This window comes from Lithobates pipiens, unplaced genomic scaffold, assembly GCF_037356315.1.
Source record: "Lithobates pipiens isolate NorthernLeopardFrog02 unplaced genomic scaffold, aLitPip1_a1.2 Scaffold_8, whole genome shotgun sequence".
In the NCBI taxonomy this organism is placed as follows: domain Eukaryota; kingdom Metazoa; phylum Chordata; class Amphibia; order Anura; family Ranidae; genus Lithobates; species Lithobates pipiens.
This window is the reverse complement of record NW_027507903.1, coordinates 440,758,200-440,772,473: the sequence shown is the minus strand read 5'-3', so window position 1 is coordinate 440,772,473 and position 14,274 is coordinate 440,758,200. Positions and strand designations below refer to the sequence as shown.

The 14,274-nt window shown below is 42.0% G+C and overlaps 1 protein-coding gene across 2 annotated transcripts in view; it reads left to right on the top strand.

The window, feature by feature from the left end:
- Positions 1–14,274, top strand: part of TNIP1 (TNFAIP3 interacting protein 1) — a 119,487-nt gene that overhangs the window by 96,343 nt on the left and 8,870 nt on the right. For both annotated transcript variants that reach the window (XM_077468322.1, XM_077468321.1), the window contains exons 13-17: positions 564–692; positions 7,942–8,067; positions 10,549–10,614; positions 13,587–13,775; positions 13,852–13,942. In XM_077468322.1, the coding sequence (XP_077324448.1) occupies positions 564–692; positions 7,942–8,067; positions 10,549–10,614; positions 13,587–13,775; positions 13,852–13,942 (601 nt within the window). The remainder of the gene's footprint in view (positions 1–563; positions 693–7,941; positions 8,068–10,548; positions 10,615–13,586; positions 13,776–13,851; positions 13,943–14,274) is intronic.

Genomic DNA, 14,274 nt, shown 5'->3' with positions numbered 1-14,274 from the left:
CCATCCTCCAAAAGTCTTCATGTCACTGTGCATGCAGATGCACTCACACCCGCCTGCATACGTTCCTGAGCAGGCTCTTCACTGGTGGTGCCCCGATCCTGCAGCTGAATCATCTGTAGGAGATGGTCCCGGAGCTTGCTGGGTCATCTTGGGCTCCCTGAAGCCTTCTTCACAAATGCAATGGAAATGTTGTTTTTTATGTTTTTTTTTAAAAAATTCATGGCAAAGAGGGATTTTTCGATTCATCTAATAACTCTTCAACATTCTGGAGTATATGCAAATTGGCATCATAAAAAGCTGAGGTAGCAGACTTTGTGAAAATGTATATTTGTGGCATTCTCAAAACTTTTGGCCATGGCTGTACAGTGCATAGAGCAGTCTATTCTGGAATCAGTTTACTGCACTTAGTGAAAGATTATTTTCAGCTAGTTGTTTGGGGGTTATTGAATTTTGTACAGGTTTTTATTGTATTTTACCCTGCTCATTGTATAATACAGACTAACTTCTATTGCAAGGAAAGCTGGTGAATGTTCTGAAACGGTTTGTTTATATGCTGTTTTTAGGCCCTTGAGGAAGTGCTGAAACTTCGTGACTTGGGTCCTCCTTCACCCTCAATCATCGCCTCTGGAGAGGAAACTTTGTTTCTGCAACGCCAGGAACTCCTAACCCAGAATGACCTCCTCAAGCAACAGGTACATATAATAATAGATAAAAATCAGTATTGCTGCTGACACTGTAGGTTTTGAGCTGCATTCATCGCCGGCAACATTGAATCCTTGAAATTCAACTTCTATTATCACTATTTTCAAGTCTCTTTGTTGCTTAAAGCCCAACTGTGACCATATTAAAAAAAAAAAGACTCCTTCTCCCCCTTCTTCCAAAACCTTATAGGGTGAGATTATTTAAATTAAAACTTCCAAAGCCCATTAACACTCACCTAATCTGCAGTCCTGTAATATTCCGCATAGCTGGTTCCGGTTGTGGCAACCAGTTTTATGAAGCTGATCTGCATGCAGCTCTTGTCGTCACTCCTCTCGTTTTGCCTTTTAGAGTTTTTTTTTTTTTTTATAATTGTGTAATATTTATAATTTTTATATTTTTTTTAATAATGTGCATGTAGTTTCGTTTTTAAATGATTGCTAGTCATGTAGTAAATGTAAATTTAATTTTGGCAGTTATGTCACATGGTCCTAATTTTAAGAAAAACTTCTTAAATACGAAATTTGTTCAAGCCACAAAACAGCTGAATCCACAGACAACTGTTTGTCCAGTATTGGCACCTTTATACTTGCAGTTCATCCAACTATGTTGACCAAGACCAAGATGCTTTTCACAGTTGACCTCCAATCTCATTACACCTGGTTCACACTGTAGCAATGCGGGAACCAGCGCGATTACAGCATAGGTTCCCGCATCGCATCTCTCCCACAGGCAGTTCACATTGGTCCCTGCAAACTGCTGCGGTGTCAATACATTGTTAATGACACCCCCAGATCGGTTCACAGATCGTAGTGTGAACTCGCACAGAAATCAGATTGCATAGGTGAGAACACCCATGCGATCCGATTTCAGTGCAGGGGAGGAAGTCCCTGCACTTTTTTTTCCTGCGAATTTAATGCGAGTTCAGCCATACAACTGTATGGCTAAATTCACAGCGCACAGACATTGCATGTGATCGCATATGTGTGAAAATGGGCTCAATCATTGGTGAAAACACAAACCTTGTGAGAAAAGTTTTTGGTTAAGGTTCTGCCTTAAAGTGAACCTGTGGTCTGGCTATGGAATTTCACTGTTAAAATATTCTTAAAGCGGAGTTCCACCCAAAAATATATCTTCCGCTTTAAGCACGCCTCGCCCCCTTAGAGGCCACATTTGGCATGTTATTTTTTTTTGGGGGGGGAGTGGTGGCTTTGTTAGGAGGGGGACTTCCTGTCCCACTTCCTCCTCCTGCCCAGGGGCCGCTCAATTTCTATTTCTTGTACTACAACTTTCAGCGTGCCACAGACTGCCAAGGAGTTGGCACCTTTTGGTTGTGAAATAGGGGTGAGAGGCGTAGCGTTGGAGTACTTGGGTTTGTTTGAATTAGTAAATGAGCTTTGAAAACAAAGTATGAAATGTTTTGTCCAAATCATCCTCTCCGCTCCTGCCAGGACCTCCTGCTCCCTAGTTCCCTTGTTACGTCCTCTCATGCTCACCTCCAGGATTTCTCCAGAGCCTCTCCAATCCTTTGGATCTCCCTGCCCCGGTATGTCTGGTTAGCTCCTACCCAGTCTGCCTTTAGGCTATCCTTGAAAACTCACTTATTCAGTGAAGCCTATCCCACACCCACCTAAGAACTGTACTCAAATCACCTCCATCAGATCACCCCCAAAGCTATTATACCTTTTGTACAACCGCCCCCTCCCTTTAGATTGTAAGCTCCATGAGTAGGGCCCTCCTATTCTATCTGTATTGAACTTTATTGTATTTGTACTGTCCCCCCTCTACATTGTAAAGCGCTACGTAAACTGTTGGCACTATATAAATCCTGTATAATAATAATAAAAAGAAAATAACTCCTGTCGAACCATTTTAGTTTATTCTGGCCCTAGCTGTAGCTCAAACTAAACCCTGACTAATGTCGTGTACACACGATCGGAATTTTGGTCGGAAAAAGCTCTGATGGTTTTCCCGACGGAATTTCGATGGGATTTCGCTCAAGCTGTCTTGCATACACACGGTCACACCAAATTTCGACCATCAAGAACGCGGTCATGTACAACACTTACAATGGGACTAGAAAAAGGAAGTTCAATACCCATTAGCCAATAGCTTCCGTAGATTTAACAAGGTGTTGGAAACATTCCATCAGTTGCTGCAGATTTGTCAGTTGCACATCCATGATGCAAATCTCCTTTCCCATCACATCCCAAAGGTGCTCTATTGGATTGAGATCTGGTGACTGTGGAGGCCATTGGAGTACAGTGAACTCATTGTCATGTTCAAGAAACCAGTTTGAGATGATTTGAGCTTTGTGACATGGTGCATTATCCTGCTGGAAGTAGCCATCAGAAGATGGGTGCACTGTAGTCATAAAGGGATGGGCATGGTCAGCAACAATACTCAGGTAGGCCGCAGCATTTAAACGATGCTCAATTGGTACTAAGGGGCCCGAAGTGTGGCAAGAACATATCCACCACACTATTACACCACCATCACCAGCCTGATCTATTGATACAAGGCAGGGTGGATCCATGCTTTCATGTTGTTTATGCCAAATTCTGACGCTACCATCTGAATGTCGCAGCTGAAATCAAGACTCATCAGACCAGGCAACATTTTTCCAATTTTGCTGAGCCTGTGTGAATTGTAGCCACAGTTTCCTGTTCTTAGCTGACAGGAGTGGCAGTCGGTGTAGTCTTCTGCTGCTGGAGCCCATCTGCTTCTGTTGGACTGCAGCCCAACCTTTTGTGCATTCAGCAATGGTATTCTGCATACCTTGGTTGTAACCAGTGGTTATTTGAGTTACTGTTGCCTTTCTATCATCTTGAACCAGTCTGCCCATTTTCCTCTGACCTCTGACTTCAACAAGGCATTTTAATCCACACAGCTGCCGCTCACTGGATATTTTCTCTTTTTTGGACCATTGTCCTCTAAACCCTAGAGATGGTTGTGCATAAAAAAACTCAGTAGATCAGCAGTTTTTGAAATGCTCAGACCAGCCTGTCTGGCACCAACAACCATGCCACATTCAAAGTCACTTAAATCCCCTTTCTTCTGTATTTTGATGCTTGGCCTGAACTTCAACAAGTCGTCTTCATCACATCTAGATGCCGAAATGCTGTCCCCTGCTGTCAGCCTGATGAGGACTAGCTCTCCGCCCACTGACTTCAGGGCATGCCTCTTCACTCCCAGGTATCGGATCAAGCATTGGGGGCATTTGCAAATGCTCAGTATCGGCGGCCCGTTCGTTCAACTTATAAACGTTAGTGGGTGAATTTCGATTCTCAAAATGCAAAGTTTTATGCCAAAAGAAAGATCCGTTGTGTTGGAATTTTGTTGCATAATCAAACCATTTTCTAAATATTAGTAGGGAAATTGATTGTAAATTGTTTGAAAAAAACGTACAGCACATGTGCATTGATCGACAAAAAATGTACAATGTATGTCATTAACAATCTATAATATGTCGACAAGTGTGGGAAAACGATTTGATACAATGATGGCATTAACACACACAGTCTATCGACAGATCTTTAAAAATCTTTAACACGTTTCCCAGAGTTCAGCTTTAAAAAGTCACATCTGCTGTTCTTCAGGTCCAGTAATTTTCCAGCGTCTGTAAATGAAATGGTCAGTCTGGCAAAGGAAGATTCATATGCGTTCTGTTTGATATTGACTGATGTGTTTACTCCAAATACTTTGATCGTCAAGTCTTTCGTCAAGCTCACTATTTGTTTCTGTCACTTGAATTATGTGGTTGTAAGATAAATGTGTGGTACTGGTAATCCAGCCTGTTTAATGGGAGCCAATGACATAGAAAAAGAAGTACATCTTTGATGTCTGAGCTTCCTAGTGAAGCACGTAATAACCTGATTGTCATTAAAGCTGAACTCCAGGCACAATCTAATGTAGCGCTGTAATCATCAATACAATAAAGTTAATTTTAAGACATTTTATCCTAGAAGCCACACTGGATTGTGCAAGAGGTGCATGGTCACCTTGGCAAAGATGGCAAGGTGTGGTTGTGGGATGGTGGCGGCTGGTGGTCATTTTTTGGGGGGGGCAGCAAACAGTGCACTCACCACCCAGGTCGGGTCAGTCAGCCGGTCGATGCACTTACCCCATTCATAGTGGGCAATCACGGACGGCTTCCCCGGCTCTCCTCTGCAAGAATTACAAGCAGCTTCTCCTTCCCCTGCTTGGCGCCATCCGTCTCCTCCCCCCTCCTCAGCGGCCAATCAGAACGCTTCTCCTTTTTGCCAGTCGGGAAATGGGTCTCTGATCTGCACTTCCTGATTTGGCGGAGAGGCGATTCAGTGAGAGAATAGGGAATATTCATTCCCTAATCTCACACACCTGGGTGGGCTCCAAGCGCATTCTCAGCTCCTCGAGCACACCCTATTTTGAAGCCTCTTGCTTATAATTGGTGCTTAAATAAAAACACCCACTCCGCATTGGAATTCATTAGCCCGGCATCCTGAAAGGGGCCAGACGCATGGATATGTGGCGGTGGTGGTGATGGATAGGGGACGCAGCGCCAGCGCGCCCTTAATGGACAGGCCGACCATGGTGATAGAACTAAGGCAAGCCATAGATTAATTCAATTTTCTTTCCTTCTACTGCAAGTGGAAAGAAATAAAATTGCTCAATTCCGCTATCAGTGCACGGGTGTCGACTGCATTGATGGGGGAATGCCTCCCACAGCACTATTGTATACTGATGGCAGGTATTCTGACAGCCTTCCTGGCTGGCAGAATACAATGATTAGTCACTGGAACTAATTGCATGTAGAAAAATACAACAGCCTGGTTGTACACAAGTTTATTGATGGATCGACTTGGGTACAATCAGCCTGCCCATACATGGATTGAAATTTGGCCAGTCCCTTTTGAACTGGCTGAATTTCGATCCATGTATGGCTGGCTTAATTTAGCTTGACCTTTACCCACCTATTACAAAAGTTAATGGGAACAAAGTTAATGGGAAATGAACTAGTCCAACTACTTAGTAACTTAGTAAACAAAGCATTCCTGAATTACAGCACTTTACATCCTCGACAACCGGATATGTACAAATATTTGCAGCCTAGATGATAAACTCCATCACCTTCTACAGTATGTACAGTATCTACCTGCTCCATCCACCCCCTTCTATATTCCATGTCACACACTCCGTGAGATACTAAAGCTCTTGTTTTACAACAGATGTGTGTTTATTGTGAAAGTAAATAATCCAAAAGCTCTAACAGGATTGTGGAATCTGACATTTGCAGATAACATTGAGAGCCACTAATCCTATCCACAATACATTAATGCACAAATTGTTTTATGCTTGGACAGGTTCTATGGCTGGTATAAAATCTGCCTGCATCTGAATGTAGATCTTTAATGAGATCAACAATGGCAATGTTGTATTTGTTCAGCTTTAAAGGGATTGCACCATCCCTTTAAAAAATGTTAATATACATGTAACTGAGATACAGCTTGAGCTAAGTAAACTTAACAACTAGTTCTTTTATGCATTGTTTGCAAATGCAAGGTAGGTAAATTAAAACCTTGGTTTGAGAGTAACTTGGTTTAAGAGCGTTTTGCAAGATGAGCAAAATTTTTAAATAAAATTTGACTTGATATACAAGCGACATCTAGATATACAAGTAGCGTCATGTCACAACTGAGTATAAAAGAGCAGAGAGGTACCTCTAAGTGTAGCAATACAGTTACATTTAATGAAGGTACAACATTTATAAACTCACATGGTCTAATTAAAATGGGCATATATAAGTATGCAGGCATCCGGGGTAAAGCTGTCCACATAGACCATCCTCCTCACGGCCATTGATGTCGTCCCTTCCACGCTGTGCTCCATGAGTGCTTCAAGCCTCGCTTTCATATCGCTCTACTGCAGGGTAGTCTTCCCAGTCACGATTGCAGACTTACAGCGGTGAGAGCCGGCGGTACGGCGGCTGGTCTATGTGGACCATTTTTCCCTGGGTGCCTGCATACTTAGATGCGCCTCTTTTAATTATGAACTATGTGAGTTGCTAAATGTTGTACCTTCATTAAATGTAACTGTATTGCTACACTTAGAGGCGCCTTTCTTCTCTTATACTCTGTAGCTCCTGATGGATTTTGCTTCTAATCCCCTGTAGAGGCTGCCATTTGTAGATGGCCATCACATTACTATAATCTTTTTCTATGGACTGTAAACTGAACGACTTATGAATAAATGGTTGTGGAACGAATCATTTGAGATTCCATTATTGCTTAAGGGTGAATTTTGCTTTGATATACAAGTGCTTTGACTTACAAGCATGCTTCTGGAACAAATGATGCTCGCAATCCAAGGTTTTACCGTACTATATTGACTTAAAGTATACTCAAATTGAATTTTCTAAAGCACTGATTATCAGTGTTTATGGGAGAATACCCCCCCCCCCCCGCAGGAAAACATACAGTGATTATTGCTAGCAGCTATAGCCGCTGAAAATAATCGCATTACAAAATCCAACAGGCTAGTTGTACCCAAGTTGATCAATGGATCATCGTTGGTAGAACTAACCTGCTCCTACATGGTTCAAATCTCAGGCAGTTCCTGCTGAACTAGCCGAGATTCAAAATGTCTGTGGATGGCTTTTGTTGCATCTGAGTGCTGCTTACAGCCTCAGCACAGCTATTTCCTGTCTATATGCACTCTAGTGTAAGGTCCATGACATTTCTCAGTATGACTTTCCTGATGGTGCCGTGCCCACCAAATAGTGTGTTGAAAAGGCCACTTGTAGTTTCCATTGGAAGCCTCATGTATTTAATGGGTTTATTGACTTATGCACTTGCATTTTGAGAAGGCAATAACTGTTTGGGAGATATTCCCTAAAGAGCTGCACCAAAATAAGGTAAATTGTATAAACGGGTGGGTTGCTATGGGTTATTGTACTTTTGAATTCTTATTTTCTAAGCAAAACTAAATTTGTAATGTTTTCTAATTCAAATTTTTACTGGGAGCCAATATTGCTACACATTCTCCATAATAGTCAACCCATTTATACAATGCGGGTCACATTATGGAGTCTACAGTGTCCAAAGGAGGTGTCTTTGCTGAACGCCGTAGAGTGAGCCCCGCAAATCGAGGAGAGCTGGTTATGTGACATGTTTCCTCTTTTCATCTTCTAACCTGCACTAGCAACATAAAATAAATAAATCTCAGAAGTATCTTTGGTTCTGACAATTACCCTTTTGTGTCCAGGTGACCATCTTTGAAGAAGACTTCAAGAGAGAGCGCAGTGACCGGGAACGTATGAATGAAGAAAAGGAGGAGCTGAAGCAACAGCTGGAACAGCTTCAATCACAATTGGCTCAGGCAAAAACCCAGGTGATCTTTATAGCTACAGTACATGCCAAATACAGTTTCTCCTGTACTCATCTAAAGTATTGTTACCATTTTAAAGGGTTAGTCCACCTGAACTAATCAGTTAGTTGCTTGTCTCTTAAAAACGTCCCTGTCAACTGCCCCTACAGAGCACTACTCGTAGATCTACCAGTGAATTTCAAATTTTCTGTTTGAGCTGATCACATTTCCATGGTTGCACTGACATCCAAAATGGTGTTGTCATCCCTTCCCAGTTCTACTCTGCTGGACTACAGAACAACTCCCCCATTCTTCACCGTGCAAAGTTAGGAGTTGTTCTGTAGTTAAACACAGGATAACATAGGAAAGAGTGATAACATCGCTTTGGATTTCAGTGCAGCAGACGCAGCTTTGTCAGCTCAGTATAGAAGGCGAGGAGTTCACTGAAATTTGGGCATTTTTAAAGAGACAATACATGGATAGATGCACTGAAAATGTTTTTTTTTTTTTTTTGTATTTTGCTCAGACATCCTGTATAATATATGATTTCTAAATTCTACTTTCACTACTTTCACTTTGCCACTGTGCAAATCAACCTCTTCTGCTCCTTTCCCAGTAACGTCACACCTCCAACACCCAGATTGGTCTTTTTCTTGTATCCCTCCCCCAGCACACACATTTGTATTTCTGTGTTTGTCCTCTATCACACATACACACTAGTCTTTCACCTGCATCCCTCCTCCAGCATACACACTTTGGTCTTTCCCCTGTATCTCTACTTCAGCACACACATTGGTCTTTTCCTTTATAGCCCTCTTCCAGCACATACACACATTGGTCTGTCCCCTGTATCCCTCCTCCAGCACACAGGCCTTGATCTTTCCCTCCATCCCTCCTCCAACACACACATATTGGTCTTTTCCTTATATCCCTCCTCCAGCACACACACATTGGTCTTTTCCTAATATCCCTCCTCCAGCACAAACACATTGGTCTTTTCCTTATATCCCTCCTCCAGCAAACAGACATTGATTTTTTTCCCTGTATGCCTCCCCCAGTATACACACATTGGCTTTTTCCTTATATCCCTCCTCCAGCACACAGACATTGATCTTTCCCTCCTCCCCTCCCCCAGTATACACACATTGATCTTTCCCTCCATCCCTCTTCCAGCACACACACATTAGTCTTTTCATTATAGCCCTCTTCCAGCGCACATATTGGTCTTTTCCTTATGTCCCTCCTCCAGCACATACCAACATTGGTCTTTTCCTTATATCCCTCTTCCAGCACACACATATTGGTCTTTTCCTTATGTCCCTCCTCCAGCACATACAAACATTGGTCTTTTCCTTATATCCCTCCTCCAGCACACACACATTGGTCTTTCCCTATATGCCTCCCCCAGTATACACACATTGGTCTGTCCCCTGTATCCCTCCTCCAGCACACAGACATTGATCTTTCCCTCCATCCCTCCTCCAACACACACATATTTGTCTTTTCCTTATATCCCTCCTCCAGCACACACACATTGGTCTTTTCCTTATATCCCTCCTCCAGCAAACAGACATTGATTTTTCCCTGTATGCCTCCCCCAGTATACACACATTGGCTTTTTCCTTATATCCCACCTCCAGCACACAGACATTGATCTTTCCCTCCTCCCCTCCCCCAGTATACACACATTGATCTTTCCCTCCATCCCTCTTTCAGCACACACATATTGGTCTTTTCCTTATGTCCCTCCTCCAGCACATACCAACATTGGTCTTTTCCTTATATCCCTCCTCCAGCGCACACACACATTGGTCTTTCCCTATATGCCTCCCCCAGTATACACACATTGGTCTTTCCCTATATGCCTCCCCCAGTATACACACATTGGTCTGTCCCCTGTATCCCTCCTCCAGCACACACACATTGATCTTTCCCTCTATCCTTCCTCCAGCACACACACATTGTTTTTTTCCTTCTATTCCTCCTTCAGCACACACATTGGTATGTCCCCATTATCTTTCCCTCCATCCCTCCTCCAGCACACACACATTGATCTTTCTCCATATCCCTCCAGCAAACACTCTTCAATTTCTCCACTAGAGGTGTCTGCAGTCACACACAAATTACATATTGAAAAATGTCCATGTCCACCCTGTAGACATTGAACACTGAGCCCATACATGCAATCTTTGCTCTCGGGGTAAGGCTAAGCTCAGCAGCCTCCCCCCCCCCCACCCACCCCTGAAGAAATGAAGTCTCTCATTGCTGTCCCATTGTCTCTCCTGTACATATGCCCCGCTGTCATACCCTCCGCACTCCTCTTCTGCATGTTCAGCCACAAAGACACTTCTTTAGCACTCTGTTATATCCCCAACTTTTCCTGTTGAATGGACGCTTTTTTGCTAGTACACTTTTTTTAAATGTTTGCTATTGGGGGTAGAAAACAAACGGTACACAGTGCTAATAAAGATTGTGTAAAAACCTCTTGTACACCTTTCTTTTCAGTTACGCTCTTGCCAGGACGACTTGCGACAGGAGAGAGATTGCTCACGTGACCTGCCAAGACAACAGGTAGACTATTTTAACTGTTATATGCTGTAGATAGAAATAACCTGCCAGGATATTGGTGGCAAATGCAGGCTTACTGCTTAACAGAGCAGCACGTTGACTGCATTTTACTGTTCCACTCCCTCAATGCAAGATGGTGGTTGGCTGGGAGGCTGACCACACTTTTGATTCACTAGTTCCTACAGAAGATCAATATACATAACTGTGTTTGAGATACAGTCATCAGCATATAAAACTGCATGTATGTAGACATTTGAAGGTCAAAAAGCTCATTTTAAATTACACTCAATTTACATGTAAAACCTGGATTTGGGTTTTAAATTCTGCACCATTTTTGATTATAGTCACTGATTATATGGAATGCTTTCACCTTAAATTTGTGAAGGCATCATTAAAATAGAAGTATGGCAAACTCTTTTTTGGTCATTCTTCCGTGGGTCACAGGAATTCACTTACATGTATGCCCCTGTGACCCATAGGCATCTTGTAGGCGGCTATAGTCCATTGTTGGCTTACATCACAGAGCCGCTCCAGTGTGACAATATTCTTGGGATCCACCTAGCTGTCTGATTGACTTCTGGCTCCGGCTCTCAGTGCACGGCTGATGGCAGAAGCCAGCTGTGCCCAGCCCGATTCTCCAGTGAGCAGATATGTGATCGCTCAGATCTCGGTCTTAGAGCCAATGTAGGACGGCTGCAACATCACGTCATTGATGCAGCATAGAGATTAGTATATACGTTTTTGTTTTTTTAATTCCTAGAAGTCTACTTTAAATACTATATTATCTAGCATTTCCTCTAAAATTCCAGGTTTTTATCTTCTGAAATCATTAATTATAGGTGGTGTCAGTAGTTAATGAATATTCGCCTCATCTTACTGACTTGGAACTGTGAACCCAATTATCTGCTGATCTGGCATGTTTGTGCCCTCTGAGACAGCCATGAAATGACCTAGTATATTTTTATTAGTGTTGGAATGAACCAAACTTTCCTCTGACTCCGTTACTGTTTAGGGTACATCGTAGCAAATATTAACTACTGCTAACTGCCCATAATCTTCATAGATAGTTGAGTTTTGTATTGCCTCTTAAAGTAGACTGTCTGCCAAGCTCTAAGGCTGGCAGTAAAACATCAAAACATTCTGTTAAGACCTATCACACTGTAGCTTTTGACTTAGCCAACAAGCAGAATTGGCACTGTTGGGATTGAAATGGGCCTAATATTTTGAACAACAAAATGAATAAATGCCTAAGGGCTAAATGCAGCTTAGGAGCAATTTTGCAGCTGCTTTTCTCCTGCCAGAAGCAAAGCATTTTGGAGAACCCCAGTATGCATGAAGCTATAGGGGTGAACGTTTGGTGTTCTGTAGCTCAGCAGGCAGGGCTGACGAGGCTACTTGGGATTTCAATGTTTTTTAAAACTTGTGAAAATGCACACATATTGCAAAAATTAACTCCATTGCTTAAATAACCACAGTATTATTTTATTTTCTATAAGGCAGCTCATTTATTATAAGTTTACTGATCCCTTATTTCTCCTTTACATTTATAATCGGATTCATTTAGTAGTCTTAGCAGCACAGTAAGGGGTCACGCTCCCCGGCACAAAGATTTATTGACACAGAGAGCGGAGTCGGTGAGTCATGGTCTCTGCGTCATCTTTGCTGCATTAATGAAACAGTACAGGGCTCAGCTGTAATTATACTTATGATGAATAGAGATTAATTGCCATTCGGCTTTGGTTAAGTAAAGGCTGTGCCCCAGAGTGTTTGTCAAAAGCTTAAATGTGAAAAAGATTTTTCATGCTTTCATAGGAAGTGAAGTGCTTTTAAGTCAAAATAGAAATTGAATTCATATGTAACAAAATCCTGTTAAATCCGTGTTTAGCACACAGTGTGGATTTACCTATAGATGTTGCTTCAACTCTTTTCAAATACACCTTTTGTGAAAAGAAAAATAGAGCTTATAAATATTTGACTCTTTAAAAGTCCCATGGGTTAAATATTTTTTGCTGTGTGCATACTATTTGGGACTGAGATACCACCTCTACCCATATCACATCAGCTATTTCTTCCTGTAGAGCTTATAAATAGATGCTCAATAAAAGCTCTTAACAAAAAATACATGCTTACTTTATAATCGACATTGCTCATTCTGATCTGTAACTTAATTAAAATGGGTAAAACCATTATCTATTATGTTGTGGTGTAAAGGGAGTGAACTTGCCTACTACGTGCTGCTAATTTCACCTTTAGTATTGCAGGGAATACAGAAGTTATTTCTGATGGTCATGTGGTATATAGGATATCAGTAACCCCCTTCTTACTTGGATGGGGTCTGAAATATATGTCCAGTCATTCATATGTACTCTCTGACCTCCTTCACTCTCCAAGGTCTCATTCACATTGGCATACCTATCTTTCCACCCGTTCAAAGGGCTGTCTTTGCCCACATGGGATATACAGGTGTTCCATGCATCCACACACATAGTAGTGTCTGCACGGACAAAGCTGTTGGTCCCAATTTGACAACCATGTGGGTGCGAGTTCTTGTCTCAGATGCAGACAGTGTGCATTTGGGGACACGCATCTGCACCCGCATGACTGTTTGCATGTTCTCCTTGTGCTTGTGTGGGTTTCCCTCAGGTACTCCAGGTTCCTCCCACACTCTAAAGAAATCCTGGTAAGTTTACTGGCTCTTGTCCAAACTGGCCCTATTAGTGTTTGTATGACCTTAGATTTTGAGCTACTGGAGGGCAGGGACTGATCCCTCCGCAACTACATCTCCTTAAGGTCCTTTAAATGCATCATTTCTGGACATATGCTATTTCTGATTAGTCTGAGGGTATTGAGACATAACGGCTTTGGAACACATTTTACACAGGAAATGCAGAACTCACTGCTTTTATAGACCAAGATGAAATGTTTGGTAATTCACCAGTCCTGTCCTTATGACTTTTTTCTGATTCACATTTCAGGGTTTAAGAGAAAGATACAATCAAGATCCCCATGAAGGACCTGCATGCCCACCATACCAATATCACCAACACCCATACAGCCCTCCTGGCTTAATTTACCAAGGCTTTGATGATTGGCAAATCTGCTACCCACCTCCAGTTTTTAACCTAGAGCATAGCCAAGTCCAAGACTTGCCTAATGGACCTCCAGTGAGTTATCACATCCTGCTTTTTATATTTTGGACTTCTATACATCGACCTACTCTAACTCTTACTCTTTTCACAGCCTGCTTATCATTGTAAAGTCCCTAATGCACCTCAGCGTCCACATAAACCAAAAGGAGTAGAGATGTCAAAATCTAGAATGAAAGAGCAAGGTGAGTAATGTTTCAGACCTAATCTTAAAATTTCACTTGGCTGTACTTTAATCCTGATAGTACAAGAAAAGGGTAAAAGGAAATGTTAGAATATGTACTTTTTGTGAAGAAACTGGTTCTTTACCCAGCAGAGGGTCATGTGGTAAGTTATTGACATTTCACTTAATCGTTGAATACACTATCTTCAGAAAACAACCAGAATAAAGTTTAAAGTCCAACTGAACTTTCAGTTTAAATTAGCTAAATACACTACAGGATCATTAAGATCAGAGGTGTGCTAAGCCATATACAGGTGTGCTCATAAGTTTACATACCCTGGCAGAATTTTTGAG